The sequence below is a fragment of the Polypterus senegalus genome, chromosome 8 (assembly GCF_016835505.1).
Source record: "Polypterus senegalus isolate Bchr_013 chromosome 8, ASM1683550v1, whole genome shotgun sequence".
Classification (NCBI taxonomy): Eukaryota; Metazoa; Chordata; class Cladistia; order Polypteriformes; family Polypteridae; genus Polypterus; species Polypterus senegalus.
Genome location: NC_053161.1, coordinates 125,798,356 through 125,822,884, shown reverse-complemented (window position 1 = coordinate 125,822,884; position 24,529 = coordinate 125,798,356). Strand labels below are relative to the sequence as shown.

At 36.6% G+C, this 24,529-nt stretch overlaps 1 protein-coding gene across 2 annotated transcripts in view; it reads right to left on the bottom strand.

The window, feature by feature from the left end:
* acss3 (acyl-CoA synthetase short chain family member 3) overlaps nucleotides 1–24,529 on the bottom strand; it is a 215,911-nt gene that overhangs the window by 49,446 nt on the left and 141,936 nt on the right. For both annotated transcript variants that reach the window (XM_039761751.1, XM_039761752.1), the window contains one exon: nucleotides 2,175–2,270. In XM_039761751.1, coding sequence (XP_039617685.1) covers nucleotides 2,175–2,270 — 96 coding nt within the window. The remainder of the gene's footprint in view (nucleotides 1–2,174; nucleotides 2,271–24,529) is intronic.

Below are 24,529 nucleotides of genomic sequence, written 5' to 3'. Positions count from 1 at the left end.
TAGTTTGTTAGTAAAGGATTGAAAATAACATATTTGTAATCACTGACCCTAATAAAGTCTAAAACAATACCCCACATTATTTAACCTTATGGCAGTGGCACACCAAGGGCTAGAAATATCAGTAAAGATTTATATATCAAAAATATTATATTCTTAATCAGCAACCTCAAAACAGTATAAATGACAATCTACATGCCTAAATTACTGATTTCCATTTTTTCGAAAAGGAGCAAATATGGCCCCTCATATCTCATTAGAGGGTGAACCCCTGGAGTCTGTTGATGTGGCATGCATACCTTCAAGCCCTTCTGATGAATTTTTTTCTGAAGATGCCTTTTAGTTTACTCTTTATCATAAGGGTGTAATTTCCTGCAGAATAAGGTCTAGAAATGGCCTACAGGGCCAAAAATTGGGGGGAATCCCAAAAAGCTCAGTGCTTAACAAGACACGAAGATAGGTGAAGCATTATAGGGGTTTATTCATATCAGTGAGTCAGGAGGCACCAGACAAAAAAAAAGTTATTTCAAAGCGTTCAAAAGAAATTATTCAGTTTGTATATCAGTTATATCAGTTTGTCTGATATTGTACAATTCATTAGTTCGGTATCTACAAGTGCATAGCGAGAAAAATATGCTATTACTTAAAAAAAAAGCTATAAAACCTATTGCATGAAGATGATATACGTTTCAGTTTAATTTTGTTTTATTGTTATTTATTTTTAATTATCACATCCTGTGCACTTTTTTCTGGGACTGTTTGCCTCCCGCCATTACATATATTAATTTTAACAGGGTTATTCAGAATAATTACAACTAGCCGAAGCCCACCGTAGCATACGGCAGTGTAAGAATAGGAACGGAAAACGGTGAGAAAGGAATTCAGTATAACACAGGCCTAGGAAACCACTGTCGCAGTATAACGAAAATAGCAAGGAGCAAAACCAAAGCCAATGGTTGAGAGAGTACCTTCCTGTAGCAGGCTACGGAAAACATAGACATATATAGATAGACGCCGCATTCAATGTGTTGCCCAGATGATAAGTCAGCGCATCCGTCCCTATTGTGAATGGTAAAAGTGCCATTCAAACTAATACAAGTAGACAGGAAACCGGGTTTTCTGATGAAAAAACAATAATGTTTTAAACAGTATCAGTTACATACAACAGATTTTGGCGAATCGTTTACATGCAATTATTTATATCCATTTATACACTAAATGAGTGCATATCCCATGGTCTTAGAGTTGGTGGGTGGGGCTCTGTGAGTTGGCAGGCTTGGCTCTCTGTCTTGCGTGCGCTCTCTGTCTTGCTTGCCCTTAGTTAGAGTTAGCAGGCGGGCTTTGCTCTCTGTCTTGGGTGCGCTGTCTTGTCTTGCTTGCCCTTAGTTAGAGACGGCGGGCGGGGCTCTGTGAGTTGGCGATCATGGCTCTCTGTCTTGCGTGCGGTGTAAAGTCAACGTGGCTCAGGGGTGCATGTGGACTTTTGCAAAGACGAAAGCGACTGAGGCTGTGTTTGGTGAGTTGTTGCGTGCCTCGAGAGCGACGCTGGACTCGGGAGGACGGTTAAAGTTGGCATGCGTGGCTCTGTCGTGCATATCCCATGACGCGGTAGGAGGGTTAGAGCTGGCGGGCGGGGGTCTGTCGAGCGTATCCCATGGTCTTAGAGTTGGCGGGTGGGGCTCTGTCTTGCTTGTGCTCACTGTCTTGCGTGCCCTTAGTGAATTATATATATAGATACTAAACCCCTTATCATGTATGTATTGAAGATATATATTTGCATATTTTAAAAATTCACTTTTTTATTTTTCATTTACACACAATATGTTCAGTTCCAACATCAAACACCTTCGGCTTCAGCAACTCAGGCTTGATTCTCTACTTGGTCAAGGTATCTGTAGCATTTTCATTTTATCCCAATGTTAATTTTCCTGTTTCACAAAGTATTCTGGTCTCCTGCCACATCCCTTAAGATTTGTGTCAGATTCACTTATGACTCAAAGTTAGCTTGATATAAGGAGGAATGAAAAAGAGTGCTTGCCCTGCAAAGGACTGGCATCTTGCTGAAAGTAGGATTTCTGTGTTGGAACATTCTGTTCCCCAAACCTCTGTAATACAGAGGACATGTGTACCCAGAAAATGAAAGCATTGGAGAGCAAACAGCAATCAAATCGTCATACCATTGTATCCTGGAACAGGTTTTCCTGTTTGTCCATCTGGAGGGCTCAGGGAGCTCCCAAGTCCAACACAGCTAGCTGCCACTGGAGATCCAGTCTCTAAATGACAAAAATCAATTTTTTAAATGCAGTTATAGGAATGATATATAATTAAATAAATTTCCAAGAAAACAGTTAATTCAGAAAGACACTTTTCAGTGTTTATCTACTAAACAGGCTATAGTTAACATTTCCTGTCACATTGGTCATGATACACTAGGTGAATTCTCCAGCACAATCAATGTGCACTTAATATTAAACAGTCTCTTGCAAGGATGTTCACTCCATGAGTTTCACCTGTAACATGATCTGTTTGCTAGAAGAGTAGCTCACTGCACAGTCAATTCCTTCATCACATACTGTAAGTGTTAGTACCTATCTAAAATATTCCATGTAGCTAAAAACTAGCATGACTGCATTTATTATTTCGCCACAATTTGCATTGGTAAATATAACCTAAAACTAATTAACAGGGCTTCCAAAGTATAATCTCTGATATGCAGGAGAAAGTGACCCTGCTACTGCAAAATAAATAAATAAATCTCACATCAAACAATTTATCGGCAGATATCTGGAAGGACAGCTCCAAAAAGCGAAGAACCATTCTGTGTTCAGCAAATAATCAGCCAGCAATTCTACTCTCCAACAGCCATGTCTTCATCTACTTAATTCCAATGGGTAAGTGGCCGTCATTTGCTTATAAACAAACCATGGCTCATGTACTTTATTCTAGCAGAAAGGAGATTAAACAAATTTCTCCAGACCATGTTGGCAAGTATTTGTAGAATTATGTAAGATGATGAAGGCTTGTCAACATACACAAGGATAAATCCATAATCAATCTGTGCATGAATGAGATTGTCAATGTTTGTAGTCATAGTCTACATGTTACACCAGTGTTTGTTTACTGCTTAAACGGGTAGGAACACAGGAAACAAGCCTCCCACACTGTTCTGTGGACTGTGTATCTGTCAGTTGTTAATTACAAAAAAAGAAATGATATGCCTGTAGGCCATGCATGGAATCAAAGTCAGGGAAATGATTAAATGTGTTTTACTTGGTTTTCTGACTCTTTTCTTAAAATTCACAAGGCATACCTGAAGACACTCGTAAAAGCAGTACATCATAGAGAAATTAATACTTTTATTCTAGAATTGTCTTAGTGTCAATTGACATCATTAAATGCAGCATACATGACTCTGAAGCGAAAAAGTTCCAGACACTGAAAGAAGTGCAGTTTAACAAAGTATTTTATTAGAAGCAATAAATTCACAAGTCAAAAGTTGCTGTCTAGCGTATAAAATGATATTTTTCCTCACACATAATGAAAGACTGTGAGTGATCTTAAACATTTTATCTGTGATTATCATGCAGATGTCTTCAAAACAAAGACAATGATTCACAATTGGGCAGCAAGTTTTAGTAATTTCAGTAACAGCAGCAGAGGAGGACATGCAAAAGGAGAGAGACAGTGATCAACACCAGAGTACCAGCATTCAATAGCTTTTCTTATGTCGGTAATGGGGAGGGGGGGTGTTTTCTGTAAACAAACTAACAAAAAAAATGTTACTCTTTAATGAATGGATGTTTAGAATTATAACAGCATAGATATTTCAGCACAGACATTTTAGAAAAAAAAATCAAGGAAGGGCAGGAGTGTGTCATGCATACGGATTGAATTATTAACAATTTAAAAACTCTTATACTGCCTGGTATACGTTGCTTCTTGGAGTTTTAAGAAATAATTTTCTGGATGTGTAGAAATCTATGTATGTTGCCATTAGAAAATATTTGTTGGACCACCGAGAACACCAGAAGATGTCAAAAATGGTGAGAAAAGCTGTACAAGTGAACCTTCAGCATTGTCATCATCATGTCATTTGGTAGCATTAAACATTTCAGTTCGGACTGTTTGCCAAATTATTAATCAAGATTTATCAAATAATATACAAACAGTATTAATAAAAGTAGATGGCACTATTGTATACTGTAAAATAAAATAAGTTAAGCAATAACTAGTTACATGACACAACTTTTGTATTCAGTTCATTGAATTACTAAATGAAAATGCAAATATACTAAATAATTTGTGAACTCATTTACAAGAATGTACAGTATTGTTAATAGTGGGGTTCATTAGGAAAACGCTATTTTAAACAAATAATCCTTATCTGTATGCAAGAATGTTACTGGCTAGGCAAGAAATAATGTTCAATAACACCATTTCAATCAGATACTACACACAATCTTCCTGCTAGCTTACTACAAAAAATTATTTATTAGTGACATAATTAACCCTCAGCTATTGCATTGCTTATTCATTTTACTCATTACTACTAAAAATTATTTATTTGTGACATAATCAACCCTCTGTTATTGCATTGCTTACTTATTTGTAGCAGAACTGAGGTGTGTTCTTAATCTGCATGATCCAGAAAAGTGATTTCATTTACTTAATCAAAACTATTGTTCTTCTGTAATTTGTAATTTCAGTCCTTAATCACTGGCTTCCTAGTTGTAATTGGTATGACCCTGCCTTATTTTACATACTTATTAATCCCTGTACCCCAGGATATACAAAATAATGTTAAAAAGCAGGCCAGTAAAAGGAGTGTAGGAGTCAGACGATGTATTTCTTGATTTAAGGTCTCTGTCATAATATGACTTTCAGGTAAGGAGGGTAGAGGTTTCAAAGTAAGGTTGTTATAACTACCTAATCACTGTGCTTGAAAGTTGCAACATGTTGCTTGTTGATTATCACATGCAAGTGGGAATATCCCTGTACTCTGTACACATTACAAAAATTAAAAGAAATTACACCATGAAACTGCATGAGAATTGGGTGAAGAGCTGAGTCTGGTAACCACTAATATCCATAATAGGTGAGGATGCCAGGCCTCAGAAGTTTTCCTTCAGGCACTTGGCCCTTTGGTGTACTTCATCCAGCTTAGGGCTTCTAGACGCTTTCCACACACAATTAGATCCTCATGGAAAAAGACACAGTTCATTATCCTGTCTCTTTAAATACTATTGATTTATATTTGCCAATCAGCCTGCATTTACACCAGTATTTCAATTATAGATTCACTATAGCATATTGCTAAAAATCAATTTTTTGAATTTTTGGACCTTAAATTGTTCACTCACATTTCATTTTAAGTGATAAAAAGGTATGATATTTCTTTCATCTTTCTTTGGTTCTGCTCTGCAGAGTCTTTCTGCAATGAATGTCAATCAGACTATTTTATATGAAGAGGTGAGAGAGGTAACGGTAATAAAGTCAGCCACTGAAATTTCTTTTCTTCTTTCAGAGTTAATCCACTCATACAGCTTCAAAGAAAAGTTCTAAGTTATTTTAGGAGCAGTGTCTGTATAATATTGAGGAAAAATGAGATCTAATTCTTTAACAGGCAATAGTGAGCTAAAAATACACCTACTACACCACTCTACACCAATCACTGTAAAGATGAATCTCTGAGTTTTAAATTACATAACATTTATATTCTGAAACCTGCTTAATCCAATTAAGTGTCACTGAGCCAGAGCCTATCCTGCCAGCATTGACCTAAGACAGGAAACAGCTCTGGACAGCATGCCAGGTCCATCATAGGACCCACTCTCTTTCATACAGAGACCAAATCAGAATTATCATTTAACCAGGTTGTGAGAGGAAAGCCACATAGATATGGCGGGATTGAATACAGGATGCTGGATATGTGCTTTGGCCGTGCTACTAGCTGCGCCACCCTGTAAACCATTTTAAATTGCAGTGACATAAAAAAATGTAAATAAAATGTATTAAAATGAAAAATCACTAAAAGGCAAAACAGCTCATAAGTTGTAACAACACATGCAGATGAAATTGAAAATGAAATATGTCCACAATTTAGTAGGAATAAAAAAAAAAAAAAGAACAACACAGCCATTAGACACACACACAATTAACCTCCAAACAGCTTGGCCCTGCACTTCCTTGCCAGTCTAGCTCTTATCCTTCAGAACTTCTTTTATTTTATCCACCCACCTGTGCTTTGGCCTCTCTAGCTTTCTCTTCCCCTGTATTTCCATTCAGATCACTCTTTTGCTCACTTCAACCTACTTTCCTGTACTTTCTTAGGTACCTCTCCTAATTTTATTGGACCTACGATTGTCTCATTTCTTATTCTGTCCTTTTATGTAACTCCACACATCCATCTCAACATTCTCATTTCTGCCACATCTAATTTCTTCTCCTGTGGTCCCTCTATTGCCCATGTCTCAGCTGTATACAGTGCATCTGGAAAGTATTCACAGCGCATCACTTTTTCCACATTTTGTTATGTTACAGCTTTATTCCAAAATAGATTAAATTAATTTTTTTCCTCAGAATTCTACACACAACACCCCATAATGACAACATGAAAATATACACAATACACAACTATACACAAAGTATATAGGGGGGCACGGTGGCGCAGTGGTTCACTTACTGGGTCCTCCCTGTGTGGAGTTTGCATGTTCTCCCTGTGTCTGCGTGAGTTTTCTCCAGGTACTCCGGTTTCCTCCCACAGTCCAAAGACATGCAGGTTAGGTGCATTGATGATCCTAAATTGTACCTAGTGTGTGCTTGGTGTGTGGTTGTGTGTGTGTGTGTGTGTGTGTGTGTGCGAGTGCCCTACAGTGGACTGGCGCCCGGCCCAGGGCTTGTTTCCTGCCTTGCGCCCTGTGTTGGCTGGGATTGGCTCCAGCAGACCCTCGTGACCCTGTAGTTAGGATATAGCGGGTTGGATAATGGATGGTTGGACAAAGTATATATACACACATATACACAGTATATGATTTCTACGGTGAGAACTACAGGACAAAGAGACCAGGTAACAGGTGTAGATTTTATCCTCAGATACTCAGAAATTTATCACAAAAAACTGAAGGTCAAGTAGCTCTTTTCTTCAAGTTTATTCTTTTTATGAAACCTTTACTTGCTGTCTTGTAACTAAAGACTATAATGTGACTTGTAAAAAAAGTCAGGCTAGCTGTAAGCACAGTTTATTGGTGCTCCACTCCCGCATTTTGAGAAGCACATAATAAAATGAAACAATAAAGCAAGCATTTTACCACTAGAAATGAAAGTAGCCTGGTCTTATAATTTACTCAGCTACAAACAACCCTGACTTGCTTCAAGCTAGTGATCTATCAAGCTTTAAAAGCACATGTCAATACAGAACTTTAATGCTAAGGAAAGATGCAGGGTTTGTGTGATTGTTTCATTTAAAAGAAATCCTGTATAAAAGAAAGCATATGTGAAATCAACTAAAATAACCATGAAATTGAAGAGCAGTTGTTTTCTGGGCTGCACAGAAAAAAGCAGAATAAAGAAATAAAACAAAAAAGAAAAGAGTCAAATAGAGTGTATTATAAGGGGATTTGTATTATACTTGAATTTTGTGCACTGAATTAGTTAATAGTTAAACCTGCAATGATATCAGGAGTTAGCAATATGGGCAGAGGATAAATGCATTTAGAGGGCTGCTTCTGTTTTCTGACAGCTCTATATTTTGTACTTGAGGGTTAATCATGGAGTCATCTTTTTATCTTATATAAAAATATAGCAATTTTCATATAATGAGTAAATTAGTTCTCTGTGATACTTCAAAATAATTACTTCAATAGGTATAAGGCTGGGTTAATAATATTAATATTCCATATACTGTAAAGACTTGAATTTAATGTCTAGCTTATACAATGGTGATTGTAGATAGATAGATAGATAGATAGATCTTTGTTTATCCCAAGGGGAAAAGTTGGATTTTTACAGAAGCTCAAATAAATAAATAAATAAGCACATACAAGACTTACTAAAAAGAAAGAAAACTGCTAACTTAGCTAAACATAAAAAGAGTAGTCACAGTAAGGCATTATGGAGGTATATTGATATTGCTTTGAAGGAGCCTCAGTAGTATTTCTTGACACACTTCTGTCGCATAATTCATTTTGCTTAAAGTACTCAATACTAGTTTATCAGAGAGGAGATGTACAGCATTGTTCATACACCAAAATGAAGACTTATAACCTGAGGAAATCAGACTGTATAGGGATGAGGAAGTATCTACAAAATATCAAATGGGAAAGCAAAAACTCTGCAACTATAAATGACGGTGTCTCTTCAGAGAGTTTCTGATTCAGGCTCATAATAAGTTTATTGTAAAAAGCAATAAAACAAAAAGACTAAAGAATTGGCCAAAATGGATAAATAGGAGTATTACTCAAAAAGTAAAACTGAAAAGATCACTGTACGAGAAATTAAAAAAAAGCCTTATAATGCTTCATCAGTTTTGATTTCATTCTCTCCTTAGCTACAACCTTTAGTGGGTCGAAAGTGCATCCCAAAACTGAGCCTGTCTTTTTAATGCACGTGTTGATTCTGTAGACCTCTCCTGAAGTGATATTACTGGCCAAACACACCACAGCATAGAAAATCATACTGATCCACATCGAAAGAACGAAGTCTCTTAAGAAAAAAGAAGCTACTCTACCCTTTCTTATATAGTTCCTCTGTATTAGGAGGCCAGTCAACCCCAAAGTACTTGTAGCAGTGTATCACCTCTACATCCTGTTCTTCAATAGTGCCTGAGCGTAGAGGTTTTTGGAGAGTGGTGAGAGTCAATAATTAGTTTCTTGACTTTGCAGAGTCAAATTGCAGACAATTCCACCAAGAAACAAAGTTCTTCACACTCCATAAGTGCAGAATCATCTGAGGATTACTGCAAGTGACATAACCTGGTATTATATTCATAGTATAAGGATCTACACAGGAACCTTATTATTTATTACTTGACGTTCATTTTTCCTTATCTTATGCCTAACATTAGTGCTTATTGATTTTTTTTTTAATTTAAGACAAAGAATCATTTTGGTTTAGGCAGTGTCTGGAATAAATATACAAAAGTGCCAGTATTATCCGGTTCAGATTGACTGAATCAATCAGAGGAATTGGGATGTAGCAACACCCCCATAAACAACAAAACCCTGGTGTATTTCCAGGACTTTGATATGCTAAAATTTGATTGACAAGTGTCGTGAAAGTTTTGTGCGATACGTGCTGGTACACAGCAAACACTAATGGTAAAAAACTACTAAAATTAGGAAGTGATAGATTTATGTATAAGACAAACCAAACATCTGTACCATTCTCTGGGTATTGCAGCTTGCTCACTCACCCTCAAAGATAGTTGACTTTAAAGTGGCCTCAATATAAACATGAGTCTGGGAGTGTCTGCAGGAGGTTTTGGACTGGTGCCTTCTTTGTACTCAGTTCTGCCAGGACAGGCCTTAGCTCATGAACATGAACTGGATTAAGTGGGTTTGAAAATCCTACATTTTCTTGGTTTATCTGTGTTTTTGTTTTTGTTGCAGTGTCACTTTGTGTTGACATCATTTGAAGCATTTGACATCACTGCTATACTATTCATTCTTATACAGTAAGGATTTCTTTTCTTCAGATCTTGTCCAGTCTTTGGACAGGAATCTGGAAAGTCTGTTTAATTACCAGTTTTCTTATATTAGATTAGATTGGATAGAACTTTATTTGTCCCCAGGGGGAAAATTGGCTTTAAACAAATAGATACATAAATAGATAATAGGGATGCTACAATCAGATTTTTTAGGGCCAATACCTGATTTCATGTTACTTGATCAGCCAATTTTGATATCAATTCCAATTTTTTATCCCTTTAAAAACCTTTTTACACTAATCTCCTGCATAACCAGATAAATAGAAGTTTTATGTCCTATATTAAAGTGTATTTTTATAATTAAACTATACACCACAGGTGTTAACTATTCATTTTTTATTAACAAAATGAAATTCTGTAGGCTTATTATTGACCATACAATACTGAAATAAATAAAATTTCCATAGAATACATGCTTTAATAAAATATGTACAAAAGTTTTTAACCATAATACATAAGGCATAAAAGAAAATAAAATGCGTTTCATAATTACAAGCAGTCATATTGTTAATTTTTTTCTGTAATACAGAGATCTGAAACAAGGCTATTGCCAAGAGATTTTTTCAAGTCACACCCTCCTCTCAACTATTTCAGGTTAACAGTCCATGCCCATGTTCCTCTCACCTCTAATTTGTGTGAATGCTTTTGTCAGACACAGTTCCTGCGCTCTCAGCTCTTATAAATTTTTATGTTTTCCTCACTTTAAGTTCCCAATAAAAGAAGACTTATTATGTCCAAATCGAGAAATGATGCAGCTGAGAAACGATGAAGTGAAACGAATTAACGCGGAAATTGTCGATCGGTTACACGGCAAATTGGTTAAATGCATATCAATAGACTATGCTGAAACAGTTGGTGGTGATGGTGCAGAAGATGAAAACATCAACTTACAATATCCCGTAGAATATCTACAACCGTTAACACCGTCTGGTCTTCCACTGGCTGAATTACTGTTGAAAGAAGGATGTATCGTAATGTTATTGCGTAATTTATGTATGAGTGATGAGCTATGCAAAAGAACAAAATTAATTGTATTCAAAATTGGTCGAACAATACCGACATGTAAACTTTTAACAGGCGACAAGAAAGGTAATGTAGTACATCTTCCGTGGATAAAATTAGACACCAAAGGAAATCTTGATATGCCATTCAAATTAAAACTTTTATAGTTTCCCATTAGAATAGCTTTTGCTATGACAATTAACAAATCACACAGACAATCATTCGAAAAAGTCGGTTTATTTATTAGAGAGAAAGAAATGATATTCACTCACAGGCAATTATACGTTGCATTGTCATGATGTAACTCCAAACACGGAATCAAAATTCAATGCGATATTGACGAAAAGTTTATACCAAATATTGTGATTACTGAAGTTTTACAGTAAAAGTGTAAGTTTAAAAAGTATTTGCATGTTAGTTTGAAACAGAACAAAAATGTATAACGCAATGAATACCTCTAACGCAACATGGAACATAATTTTCTTTCAATTTATTACATCTTACTATTTTTTACTATGGTTAATTACTCACTGTAATGTAAAATAGTTAAGTCTATTATGCATATGTAACAATTCTCCTGAAAATATGCCCTGTTTAAATTGTAGAGCATAGCGCCTACTTCAGGGGTTGGCGAGCCCCCTAGCATGCATACATTGTCACAGATAGCTGGGGTCCTTGTCCACCTGGGACACCTTTTCATTGAGAGGACCAGGGGAGCAAGCGTGGCCAGAACAGTTCCTTTCCCGGGATGCTAGATGGCAGCCCCCATGTGGTGCAGTGGTATCTCGGATTCCCATAAGGCTTCATGGGAGATGGAGTTGGATACAGCCATGTTGGGATCTGGGTGCACTGCCAGGGGATGCTGTAGCTGCTGCTGAGCCTTGGAGAGCAGCTCTTCAGCCACACCTGGAAGTGCTGCCAGAATTAAGTCAACGAGCACCTGGAGCACTTCCAGGTGCCTTATAAAAGGAGCCAGCAGCTACTACTCGGTGAGCCAGAGTGTGTATATATATATATATATATATATATATATACAGTTGTGCTTGAAAGTTTGTGAACCCTTTAGAATTTCTATATTTCTGCATAAATATGACCTAAACATCATCAGATTTTCACTCAAGTCCTAAAAGTAGATAAAGAGAAACCAGTTAAACAAATGAAACAAAAATATTATACTTGGTCATTAATTTATTAAGGAAAATGATCGAATATTACATATTTGTGAGTGGCAAAAGTATGCGAACCTCTAGGATTAGCAGTTAGTTTAAAGGTAAAATTAGAGTCAGGTGTTTTCAATCAATTAGATGACAATCAGGTGTGAGTGGGCACACTGTGTTATTTAAAGAACAGGGTTCTATCAAAGTCTGCTCATCACAACACATGTTTGTGGAAGTGTATCATGGCACAAACAAAGGAGATTTCTAAGGTCCTCACAAAAAGAGTTGTTGATGCTCATCAGGCTGGAAAAGGTTACAAAACCGTCTCTAAAGAATTGGACTCCACCAATCCACAGTCAGACAGACTGTGTACAAATGGAGGAAATTCAAGACCATTGTTACCCTCCCCAGGAGTGGTTGACCAACAAAGATCACTCCAAGAGCAAGGCGTGTAATAGTTGGCGAGGTAACAAAGGATCCCAGGGTAACTTCTAAGCAACTGAAGGTCTCTCTTACATTGGCTAATGTTCATGTTCATGAGTCCACCATCAGGAGAACACTGAACAACAATGGTGTGCATAGCAGGGATGCAAGGAGAAAGCCACTGCTCTACAAAAAAAAACATTGCTGCTCGTCAGTTTGCTAAAGATCATGTGGACAAACCAGAAGGCTATTGGAAGAACGTTTTGAGGACGGATGAGACCAAAATAGAACTTTTTGGTTTAAATGAAAAGCGTTATGTTTGGAGAAAGGAAAACACTGCATGAAGGATTAGTATCAGGCACCGATACTAATTAGTCCCTTTAAACTCTGAAGCATTTCAATCACTTTCATCTCTTCCTCACTATTTGCTTAAAGTAAAGATCCAGGTCTTTCTTCTCATAGCTTATTTTCAGAGTTTCACATCAGCTCAATCCTAGCACTGGTTTTATTCACTCTGCAAGTTGATTTACATATTGTTTTCCCCGTTTCAGTCTTGTTGATTGTATCTTAAGTTTATATTTATTATGTAATTGTATTTTATCTGTTAATTACCTTTCCACCTTTTTCCCTTGAATTGAGAATTGTCTTTGCCCCAGTTTAACCACTTGGGTGCATAAATATTCAGATACTGAAATGCATTGTTTTTATTAAACTTATGACAGAAGTCAAATGTTTTAAGGTGTCTCACAGTCTTTTGCCTTTTATTATGCCATCGGTTATCAGCTCCTAAGTATTTTTTGTAATTTGGAAGTAAAGATACCTGTATTATAGAATATTGCACATGGTGCCTTAACAAATATATTGTACAGCTTCATAATAACCTCCTACAATTGTGCTCAATGGAGAATGTCAAGTAACCCAACATTATATTAGCCACCTTAATCACTTTCTCAAAAAATAATTTTCAAGATTCAAACATTCTATTGTGTAATTATATCTAATATGTTGAAGAGGACCTAACTAGCCCACACAAGCCGATATCACTCGTAATATGTTCATTATCTATATCAGAAGTCAAATTAATATTGATCAAATCATTGAATAAAGATGGAAGATAAGCATCATGAGATAGAGATACAGTAAGACTTATAAATTAGATCTCTGGTTTCAACTTTGTTTCAGTTGTTTGACCAAGACATTTTTTGTTTTGGCTCTGGTTTATTTTGGTTACTGATTCCCTTTTAACGTTCTTTGAACTATGAATTTTCTTTCACGTTCTGACCTTAAATTTTTGTCTTTTTCATATCAACCATGACCACGTGAGCTTTACCTTTGAATGGCTGTGTCATGAATGAAGTGTTATGAGTAATGTCTGTAGTCATGACGTATGTGGCTTTGTAGGTTTTGCAGACTGCAGGCTATGCTGCATTGTATATTTTTAACTTCCGATGTGTAACAGTTTGTGTTTATTCAAATTCCTAAGTGTTTCCCAGGGGACAAATTATATCCTACTACCAACGCTACCTGTCAAAGACAGGTAACAGAATAATTTTTAAAAAATTTGCAATATTATGCCTTAAGTGTACATTCAGTGCCTTTCCTCGGTATCTGCATTTATCTGAACTTCTCTTCACCAATGCTCTCCCTCTCGAGTGTGTTCCTGTCAAGTCTGCTTCTCAGACTGTCATTATTTTTGAGGCACCTTTCTTGCATGCTATACGCTTTTACACATGCTGTCTTTGCATGTGACTCTTCACATCCTTCCCATTCTGTTTCTCCTCCTTGTGTGTCTCACACTTGCACTTCCTCTTTCATTTTGTCAACATGGCCAAACTGACCAATCAGATTTCTTAGAGGGACTGGACACACAGACGTTATTGTTTTACTATAGAATAGATTTATCTATCTATTAAACTGAATCAACCACATATTTGCCTATGGTCTGAATCTGCTTTAGGTCCAATGTAATAAATACTGTCATTTTGTTCTCTGTGGTATCTGTCATTCTCCCAAGTTTAATGTCTTGGAGACAGACTGAAATTATGCAAAATCCATGTGGACAGTAACTGGGGGCAGACTTAAGCTAAAAACAGTAAAGGTTGTGAGGCAGCAGTGCTAATCAATATGTCACCATACATTCTTCCACTGTATGATAACAAAATATTTTTGAGTCTGTTAATTCCAGTTCTAGATTGTGGAAGTATGTCTTAGCAGCACTGAGGACAAGGCAGGAAACAGCCCTGGATAGGGCACCAGTTAATTATGGGGCCACTTATGCCCACATTCACAATCAAATTCACATATCAGTCACCTGGAAATTGCCTGCTACCCTGATTTGCACATCTGTTGGGTATGTGGAAGGAAATCCCCTGTGGGCAAAGGGAAGATGTGCCAACGCCTCCCTAGTACATAATTCATATTCAGGATGCTGGATCCATTAGGGGACAGTGCCACATGAACATGTAACTGTGCCACAACCGCAAGTATTGTGTAAAGTCTTAAAAAGTTCATGTATATGAGAACATCAATCTCCATGTTCAGCCTAAACTAATACAAAGTGCTTTTGCTTGTCTTCCCAATTTATGCATATTCATTTGTGACAAGACTTTTCAGTAATTATGATGTTATTGCAATCAGATGACTTATTATTCTAAATGTTACATTTATTGTCATTTATAGTGTGTGTGAGAACTTTATTATTATGTTTTGCATTGGATATTGAGGACTCCTGTTTTCTGTAGATGTCAGTGAATGCTGTTTAAATCCTCACTTTACGTGAGCTTTTTGACAATAAACATTTATAATAAAATATTCTTTTTTCAAGTCTCCCACTGTTATTTTTCCTGATTTATTTTTGTAGGTAATGCAATCCAGCAGCTAATGCTGTGGGGTCAGACTGTAGGCAGAGTGGTGTAATAGTTAAGACCGAGGTTGTGGGTTCAAATCCTGCTACAGACAGACGCTGTGTGACCATAAGCAAGTCACTTGATCTGCCTGTGATCCAACTTGAAAAAAACAAAAAGAAATGTAACCAATTGTATCATAAATGTTGTAAGCCGTCTTGGATAAAGGCATCAGCCAAATAAGTAAATTTAAAACTCTTACATTCATGTCTCCTCTGAACAATCAATGAAAACACAATACAAAAAAATAAATTGCAAATACAATATGTATTTACATACAGTTTCTTTGTTATGTTAGAATATTTTTGTCTAAGAATGACTGCTTAGCCACCTTATGAATTGGAGGTAGAAACTGTTCCTGAATCTACTTGTGAGGGCTCCAATAGCCCAGTATTATCTGCCAGATGGAAGGTGTAAGAAAAGCCACTCTGCAGAATTGCAGAGGTCTTTAATGATCCTGTTTATCTTTCTAAGGACAATGAGGGTTGCATGCATCCTGAACAGAAGGCAGGGTGGTAATGTTCTCTGCTCCCTTCACCAACATCTGCAGTGCTTTACAATCTTGAGCCAAGCAGATGCTATAACAAGAAGTGATGCACTCAGTGAGGATGGACTCTTCTGTGCACCTGTACATGTTTGTCAGAACAGATGGAGATATGTGAGCTTTACTCAGACATCTGAGGAATTAGAGGTGCTGGTGAGTTTTTTAAATAGATGAAATGTGTCGTGATGAGATTGTTGTTCTGGCATTACCTCTACTTTTAACTTCAAGTCATCTCATCATTGTTGGGGAACAGGCCTGTGATGGTGTCATTAGCAAAATTAATAATGGAGCTGGTGGTATGTTTGGCCACAGAATCAAGGGTGAACTAAGAATTCAGAAAGAGGGCTGAGCACACTACCCTGTGGAATGCTTGTGTTGAGGGACAGTATGGCAAATATGCTGCTGCCAATCCACACATGCTCAGCTCTGTTGGAAAGCGTTCACCATGACTAACCTACCCTAACACTCGTAAACAAATTTAGGGCCAACTGACACAAAAACACTGGGCTAATTTAAAACAGGATGCAGGAGAAAAACTGAACTACCCTGAGAACATTTCAATGCCCACTCAGACTGGGACCAGGCACTAACCACTGCACAACCCTTGAGCATCAGTATGCAAGGAAAAACCAAATGCCTTATAGCCCCGTGAAGAACATAAGTTTTAGCCATGTACATTAATTTCTGAACAAGTTGCCAGGCACCATTTTTTTAAATACACTTGTAAGTCAGAGGAAAAGGAGAGAGCAGAATCATGTCTGATGCTGGAGCTATGATTTCTCAAGCAAAGAAACAATGATTCATGTATGATGGTCTGGAGGAAAATGACTAGCATGTTTAAACTACTGTTAGGATAATTTTGCAGAGAGAGCAGCGATTGAACAGAAATGGACCTGCTATATAAAATCAGAAAACTGCAAAAAAAAAAAAAAAAAAAAATGCAATGTTTTCATCCGCTTCCAGTAGGCATAGCTGTCTATTATTAACCTAAGCTCCTAATACAAGTGCCTGCAAAATCTGAATGTGCAATAATACTATTAGCAACCATGGAGCTCTCCAAGTGGAAAAACAGTGGTTGCCAGGCAACAACAATGACATCAGCATTTTGGCCCTTTCTTTTATAGTTCATCTAAAAATAGCAGTTGGATTACCAGCAAGCTTCACAAAGGTTTCATTGGTTTCTGCCCCTCCTTTTCCACTTACTTAGGAACATTAGGAGTTAAAAAAAGGATCACATAAGACGTTTAAATAGTTAGGTTTAGATAAATGAACTATACAGGTTGAAGACATACAAAAACACATCAGATACTCAAGGAATGAGAGAAACAGAAAAAAAAAATCATTAGTGCAATAAAACTAATGCAGAACATATAGTAGAATAAAGAATATGCAGATGGTGGACAAAACCCTACAAAATTACAATTAAAAATGTATAAAATATTGTCCCCATAAACCAGCATTAGAAATTGACTTGGAAGACTCCAGAGACACAGAGCTACGTTCATGTTATTGGTATGCAGTTTTATACACTAAATTTATGAAGTATTCTTCTTTTCTAAATTCCTATGGAAATCCATGGCCTGTGAGTAAGTAGGGAAATATGGATTGTGTAACAACTAAATCCCTTTAATAAAATTTCAAACCCATGCCTGTACATTTAAAAGTAACTTCTGTATTATATACGGTGCAACATCAAGTACATCAGAATGACCTAGTTATCTTGGAGGACTACAGAAGGAGCATCAAACTCAGAACCTAGAGATTTGCTGATCGTTCTTAATTGGTAACCAATCACTGTTGCTATAGGACTTTTTTGCCTTAATTTTAAGTGACTTCCTTTTTCAGAATCAGACCCCTTTTTTCCTTATTACCTTGCCAGCAACCAAACAATAATGATGTGTAAAGTGAGGCAACCGACGACCAGCTAACTTGATCCCTTTTGTAATTATGCGTCCATCAATTTTCAACAAAACATCTGAAAAGAAAAATGGGACATCCAAGAAATATGGATGCACTTTGGTCAACAAAACATTTTGTTGGTGCTGTCAGAACAAAGAAAATCAGTAGCTTTGAAAATGTCTGATGATGTATAATAAGAGCACTAACAAACCATAGAATTTAATGGCCCTTTTCATTAATAGCAAAAATTAGATGCTAATTTATAAACCTGGTTGGAGGAATATGGTGGCCCTTCAGGAACTTTTGTTTGGTTGCTTTTTAAGGAAAACAGAAAAAAGGGAGCATTCTGCAGCTTAAAAGGCAAGTCAATTATAATTAAGGCAGATGTTCAATTAGCTGCAGTGATGGATCACTTAGCAAGAAAGTCACTGGAAAAGGAAAATCTGCAGCCACTAAAGCTCTAAAAGATATAGCGCTGCTTCTGTGTGTTATTAGAAAGGATTGGAAAAACATGCTTGCCCTTTGGACATTTCACATTAATGCTTTTCAAAGTTAGAGATCCCACTTAGACAATTTGGAGAAAACAGTGCTTTCTTTTATTATCAGAGTTACCATGTATCACTGCCCTTTCACTGACCTCAGTCAATAATATAAAATGAGAAAAAAAATACATCAACCTAAAAAACATTTTGCGGTTGAATTGTATTTGGAGTAGACACAATACCTTTTAAATGTGTTTAGTTTAACCTTTAACCCTAGAATCCCTGAAGCCTATGAAAAAGTCATAATCCCAGGCAACCTCAAGTTAGTTCACACCTCCTCATCAACGTCTTTGTTTTGTAAATATGTCAATCAGCACAAGCAGCAAAAAGTCTGCTATGCCATCTCCCCCATGACATACTGTAGCTCAAGTCGGAAAAAAAAGGTCTGGAATTGTATAGGGTAAAATATCGTTTTTTGGAACACATGCATTTCATGTGTGTTCCGTGCCTACAACAATCTGGGTAAATGTAGGATGACAGGAAATGCGAGGCAAGAAATGTTGAACACATAGCTAAAACAGAAACTTTTTTCATGTTATAGTACCAACTAGCAGAATACCCGCGCTTCGCAGCGGAGAAGTAGTGTGTTAAAGAAGGTACGAAAAAGAAAAGGAAAAATTTGAAAAATAACGTAACATGATTGTTAATGTAATTGTTTTGTCATTGATATGAGTGTTGTTCTCATATCTATCTATCTATCTATATATATATATATATCTACAGTATCTATATATATATATATATATATATGTTGTTCTCATATCTATCTATATATATATATCTCTATCTATCTATATATATATATATATACTCGCGCTTGGCAGCGGAGAAGTAGTGTGTTAAAGAAGGAAAGAGAAAGAAAAGGAAACATTTTGAAAATAATGTAACATGATTGTCAATGTAATTGTTTTTTCACTGTTATGAGTGTCGCTGTGATATATATATATATATAGAAAATACCGCTTAGCGATGTCATGTGTTTAAGAAGTTATGAAAAGAAAAGGAAACATTTTAAAAATAATGTAACATGATTGTCAAAGTAATTGTTTTGTGTATTTGGCGGCAGCGCCACGAAGTTGTTTTCGGTAGCTGCATCAGAATGTACCACAACGTCTGACACGCCTCCTTTTTACTGTTTTCTCAAAGCTTGGATTGCTGCTGTCATATATATATACACACACACACACACACACACACACACACATACATATATATATATTATTTTTTATATACATATATATACACATACATATCTTCATATCTACATATATATACATACCTATCTACATCATATATACACACACATACATACATACACACACACAAATTATATATATGTATGTATGTATGTATGTGTGTGTGTGTGTGTGTGTGTGTGTGTGTGTGTGTGTGTGTGTGTGTGTGTATATATATATATATAATGTAGATAGGGGTGTGTGTGTGTGTATATATATATATACACATACATACATATATATACACATATATATACTTGTGTGTATGTTTGTATGTGTCTATATGTGTGTGTATAGCTTTGGTCACTGAGTGCAAGGGAAAAATAATAAAATATAGTCTATAAGTTATTAAACAGTAAAACATTAACGTTTTAAGAAGTACAGGTACATTGAGCCCTACTGGAGTGGTTGCGGGTAAACTATATTTTAAAGACTGTGTAACACAACAGGTAAGTAACTTACAGCAGCTCATAATCGTATACGTGCAAAAGAAAGTGTGAATCGCCTTAATATTATTTTGCCGTGGTGTAAAAAAGGGGTCCCGTGTTTGCACTTGTCTGGGCTATAGCGCAGGGGGAGGATGAAAAAAATTAAAAGTGCTCACTTTGACTTAAGGCAGAAGCGCAGTCAGCGTCTCAAAGGCCGCACAGCTAGCTATGCGCTGGCTGCTCGACTTTTGCTGGGCAGGAGACCACAGTTTTGCAGACACGTTCATGATATCAAAAGTCTCAGCGCTCTTTGGAGGTCATTCATATATTATATATATAGCAAAATCCCTGCGCCTCGCAGCGGAGAAGTAGTGTGTTAAAGAAGTAATTAAAAAGAAAAGGAAACATTTTAATAATAACGTAACATGATTGACATTGTCATGAGTGTTGCTGTCATATATATGCCTGCCTAAATAAGTCACCCTCGCTTTGCTCTTACTTTATTTACCGTTCATTTAATCATGGCTATTGGCGGAAAAATTATAAAATGGAAGGATGATGGCTTTACCAAAACAATTATTGATGGCTAATCGATTATTCATAAAGCTTGAATTGGTGATGTTTTTCTGTGTTAACCTCATATTTTTTCAGACTTCTTCTCAAACTAAGGTGGTGCGAGGGTAAAATGAATCGGGATGCGCTGATCAATGTAATCCGTGTACCAGGAAATCATGCATTGACAAAAGCTCCCCTTTGTTTGTAATGCAAAGTGTGATTAAATGCATTATTTTTTAACGCGTTATGGAGCACATGCTTCGAAGCTTCTCAGCTGTGCTTGTGCTAAGAAAAGGAAAGATTTTAAAAATAACGTAACACGATTGTCAATGTGACCTTTTGTAAGTAGTGCCTGGAGGATTCAGTGTGGAGAAACTCGAGAGATAGCGTGTGTATTAACTTGTGGATTTTTCTGTGAGTATTTGGTGGCAGTCTGACGAAGTTGCTTCGAAAGACGGCATTAGCCGCGGAGCTCAGCTCAGACCGAAATTAGATGAATGGGAGGGGAGATGATGACGTGACTCCCCCACCCGCCTTAACTGTCAATCCCCACAAACACAGTCTCGGAATTTGCATAAGCACACCCCTTCACCTACAATTTTAACTTAAGTTACAAAGTGATCAAAACTCGCTTATATCCCCGCCCTCTCATTAAACTTGTATCCCGCATTACCTGTGGGCATGTGAAACGCCAGCGGTAGCCTGTCTATGAACTTAATTTAAAGTTTAGGTTTACACCTTTCTTTCTTTCCGAGGCAGCAACACTCATGAATATGGTAGTATATGTCACTCGCTCGCTTCTTATTGTTTTTCGCTGCCTTCTCAATTATATAATGCATGTTTTCTTAAGCGCTTTTTGGAGGTCTTCCTGGTTTTCTACGCACTGCGTTGACAATCAGTTCACGTGATTATGTAGGAGGCGTGATGATGTCACACGAAACTCCGCCCCCCCACGTCATTCCAGCTCAACTCCATTACATTTAATGGAGAAAAATACCTTCCAGTTATGACCATTAGGCGTAGAATTTCGAAATGAAACCTGCCCAACTTTTGTAAGTAAGCTGTAAGGAATGAGCCTGCCAAATTTCAGCCTTCTACCTACACGGGAAGTTGGAGAATTAGTGATGAGTCAGTGAGTGAGTGAGTGAGTGAGTGAGTGAGTGACGGCTTTGCCTTTTATTAGTATAGATGACAAAATTTTATCAGGAATACAGCCTAAGAAAAAGAAATCGGGTTAGGGGAGGATGCTAAGAGGTAAGAACTGCTGTCTCATGATCAAAAGATTGCGGGTTTGATTCCAGGTCCTGCCTGTAGTAAGCTTCTCTTATTGTTACTATAATAGAATAAAAACATACATTTGATTTGAGTCTGTAACAGCCGGTATAAATTTATGGTACTTGTAAAGGTTATCTTTTTTTTTTTTCTCTTATTCTCTCAGTTACGTTCATTGTTAGTTTTCAAATAAACACATGCTATAACAGATTAAGTTTAACAGTTTGCTTATTCTTAAGAAAATTTTGAGAATTGACTAATAACTTTCCATCATTCATTTTACATTGAAAGTTGTTTACCATGCCAGTGAGCTTTAAGCTTTCCAGTTCTTAATTATTTTATCAGAGTACCTGTCATGCTTCTGTCCTTACTTGACTTTTCCTAAATAGATGCACTACAAAATGCCCATGTTGTTATAACTCTAAATCTCCATATCAGAAGAAAGACACTGATGATATTTTTCTTTGTTTTTTTTTTTTCTTCTTCAAAGGCCCCCCATTTGTGCCACAAGCAACACTATTTAATGCTGGTACCCAGGTGTGAATAGCTGTCTCTCTCCTATGACTTGCATCTGTATATTCTTTTTACATCAAAAAGTCCTCTCCTACTGCTGCTATTGACATCATTGAACGTTGCTACCGAAGTGTGAATTATTGTCTTTTTTATATAGACAACTAGACAATAATCACCAAAAAAATTCACACTTATAATTCATCAAATTGTTTCACTATATGTGATGAAGGTCATAGACAGATTTGAAGAAAAACAAAAAAAAAACTGTTTTAAAAACAAACATGTATTAAGCTGACTGAAATTCCACCATAATATTTTTCACACAACTCTGAGTAAGAAGGACACGGCCAGCTTCAATTTCCACTTGGAGAAAAGAGAAGATGGCATAATGTTGTAGATGGAGCAATCCGTGGGAGAAGAGCACAGTGCTGGAAGGTTGGTCTCTGACATCATTTTCATGGAGACAGCAGAGCACCGATGTATGAAAATACGAGAATAAACTGTTGATTTTCTTTGCTTGTAAGACATAAAGGTGCTGACACACATCAGGGACTGTATCATGGCTGAAGGCTGAAAGACCAAATCAACATCAGACTTGACTGCATATGAGAAGCCGTTATCAGAAAAGAAAAAAAAAATATATGACTTGAGCACAGGTATATGGGTATACAGGTACTGGTGCAAAAAAAATAATGACTTGAGCATAGCTATATGGATATACTGGTGCACGTATTGAATCACATATAGACACAATTGTCAAGTATGTACTGAATCACATACAAAAATAATGGTTTGTGGGCAAATGCTCAACCAAGTTTTTTTTTTTTCTCCCTGGTAAACAGCACCCCATATTATACTGACAGCTTTGCAGCTCTGTCTAGCGCAGTTTTGTGCATAGCAATATCATGAGTCATAAGCCAGGGCAGAACATAACCATTGATGCAATCGTTATTCCAGCTGAAATGTCATTGCTGTTACATTCAGTAAATATCAAGGAAATCTGACAAGTCTAACATCAAATGTTAGAAAGTGGCAGATGTAAATAGCAAACACAAACTATTTCCTATTTGGAGGAAAATTTGATGACTGGGAAAAGTCTGAGTGAGACTGTGGTCCTCTGGCTCTTTGGGAAAAATGTCAAAGTTGCCCGAAAGTGCCATGCTGCAGGCCAGTGCCCCACCCAAGCCATCATGCTGTAAATACTGCTAAGATAAGCACTGGGGAAGTCTCCCATTGTACTGTAAGTACATAATGCTAACTGTTAAACTTATGCATACAATGTCCAACCACACTTTAGTAATGTATATTCATACAGGGCATTGCAAAAAGATGAAAACAAAGCTTTATTTAATGTTAAATGCCTTTAAATGTAAACCTGTGGTAACTCTGGGCAAATCTGACCACAATCTGATCCATCACACTCCCACCTACAAGCCTGTTATTAGACGGCAGCATCTGTCTTATCATTAGCCGAACCAGAAGTTCTTATGTTTGGTGTTGATTGGTACAATATTGATATTTTTCTCAAGAATATGAGAACAAATAAAATTATTAACTATCTATATACTTTATGTATCTATGTATGTAAATGCTGTGAAAAACTTTTAATCACTAATTTCAATTATGCAAGCTACCACATTTGCTTTCTTAAAATTCATTTTATTTGTAGCAACTCTTGGACAATGGAAATATAACGGTAACAAAATATTGCAATACATTTTTACATATTGCATGTTAACACTAGCATGGATATAACAATTAAACACATACTCAACTTCCCTTGCTTTGACTAAAGACCAGAAATTCTGTGCTTCAACATCTGGTGTGTATCCCTCTTAGTGGGTCATCTTACCTCTTTCAGCCCTGTGAACTATTGGATTGAAGGCCAGAGGTCCACATGACCATCATTATCTAATTCTTCTATGTGAAGCCTAAAAACCTGAGGACAGATTTAGATCATTTATGTAAGGTAGAATGCCTACTAGGGGCTGGACAATCTCATGGCCTGGAACCCCTGAAAATTTTGTTTTTCTTTTCTCTAGCCTTCTAGAGTTTTTTTTTCCCTCCCTGGCCATAGGACCTTACTTTATTCTTTGTTAATTAGTATTGCCAAATTTTAATATTTTTTCTTTTTTCTTTCTTCATCATGTAAAGCACTTTGAGCTACATCATTTACGGGTATATATTTAAATCAAAATTAATCTTCCACATATCTGCCAGTTATTTTCAAAGTCCATTCTTTTCAAATTTAGCCTGACTCCAATCGGTAACATCTATTCTCCAAGGAATCTGCAATATTATCTGATTTAGTGTTATAAAGACTAACTGATAAACTTGTAGACTCCACACTGATTGT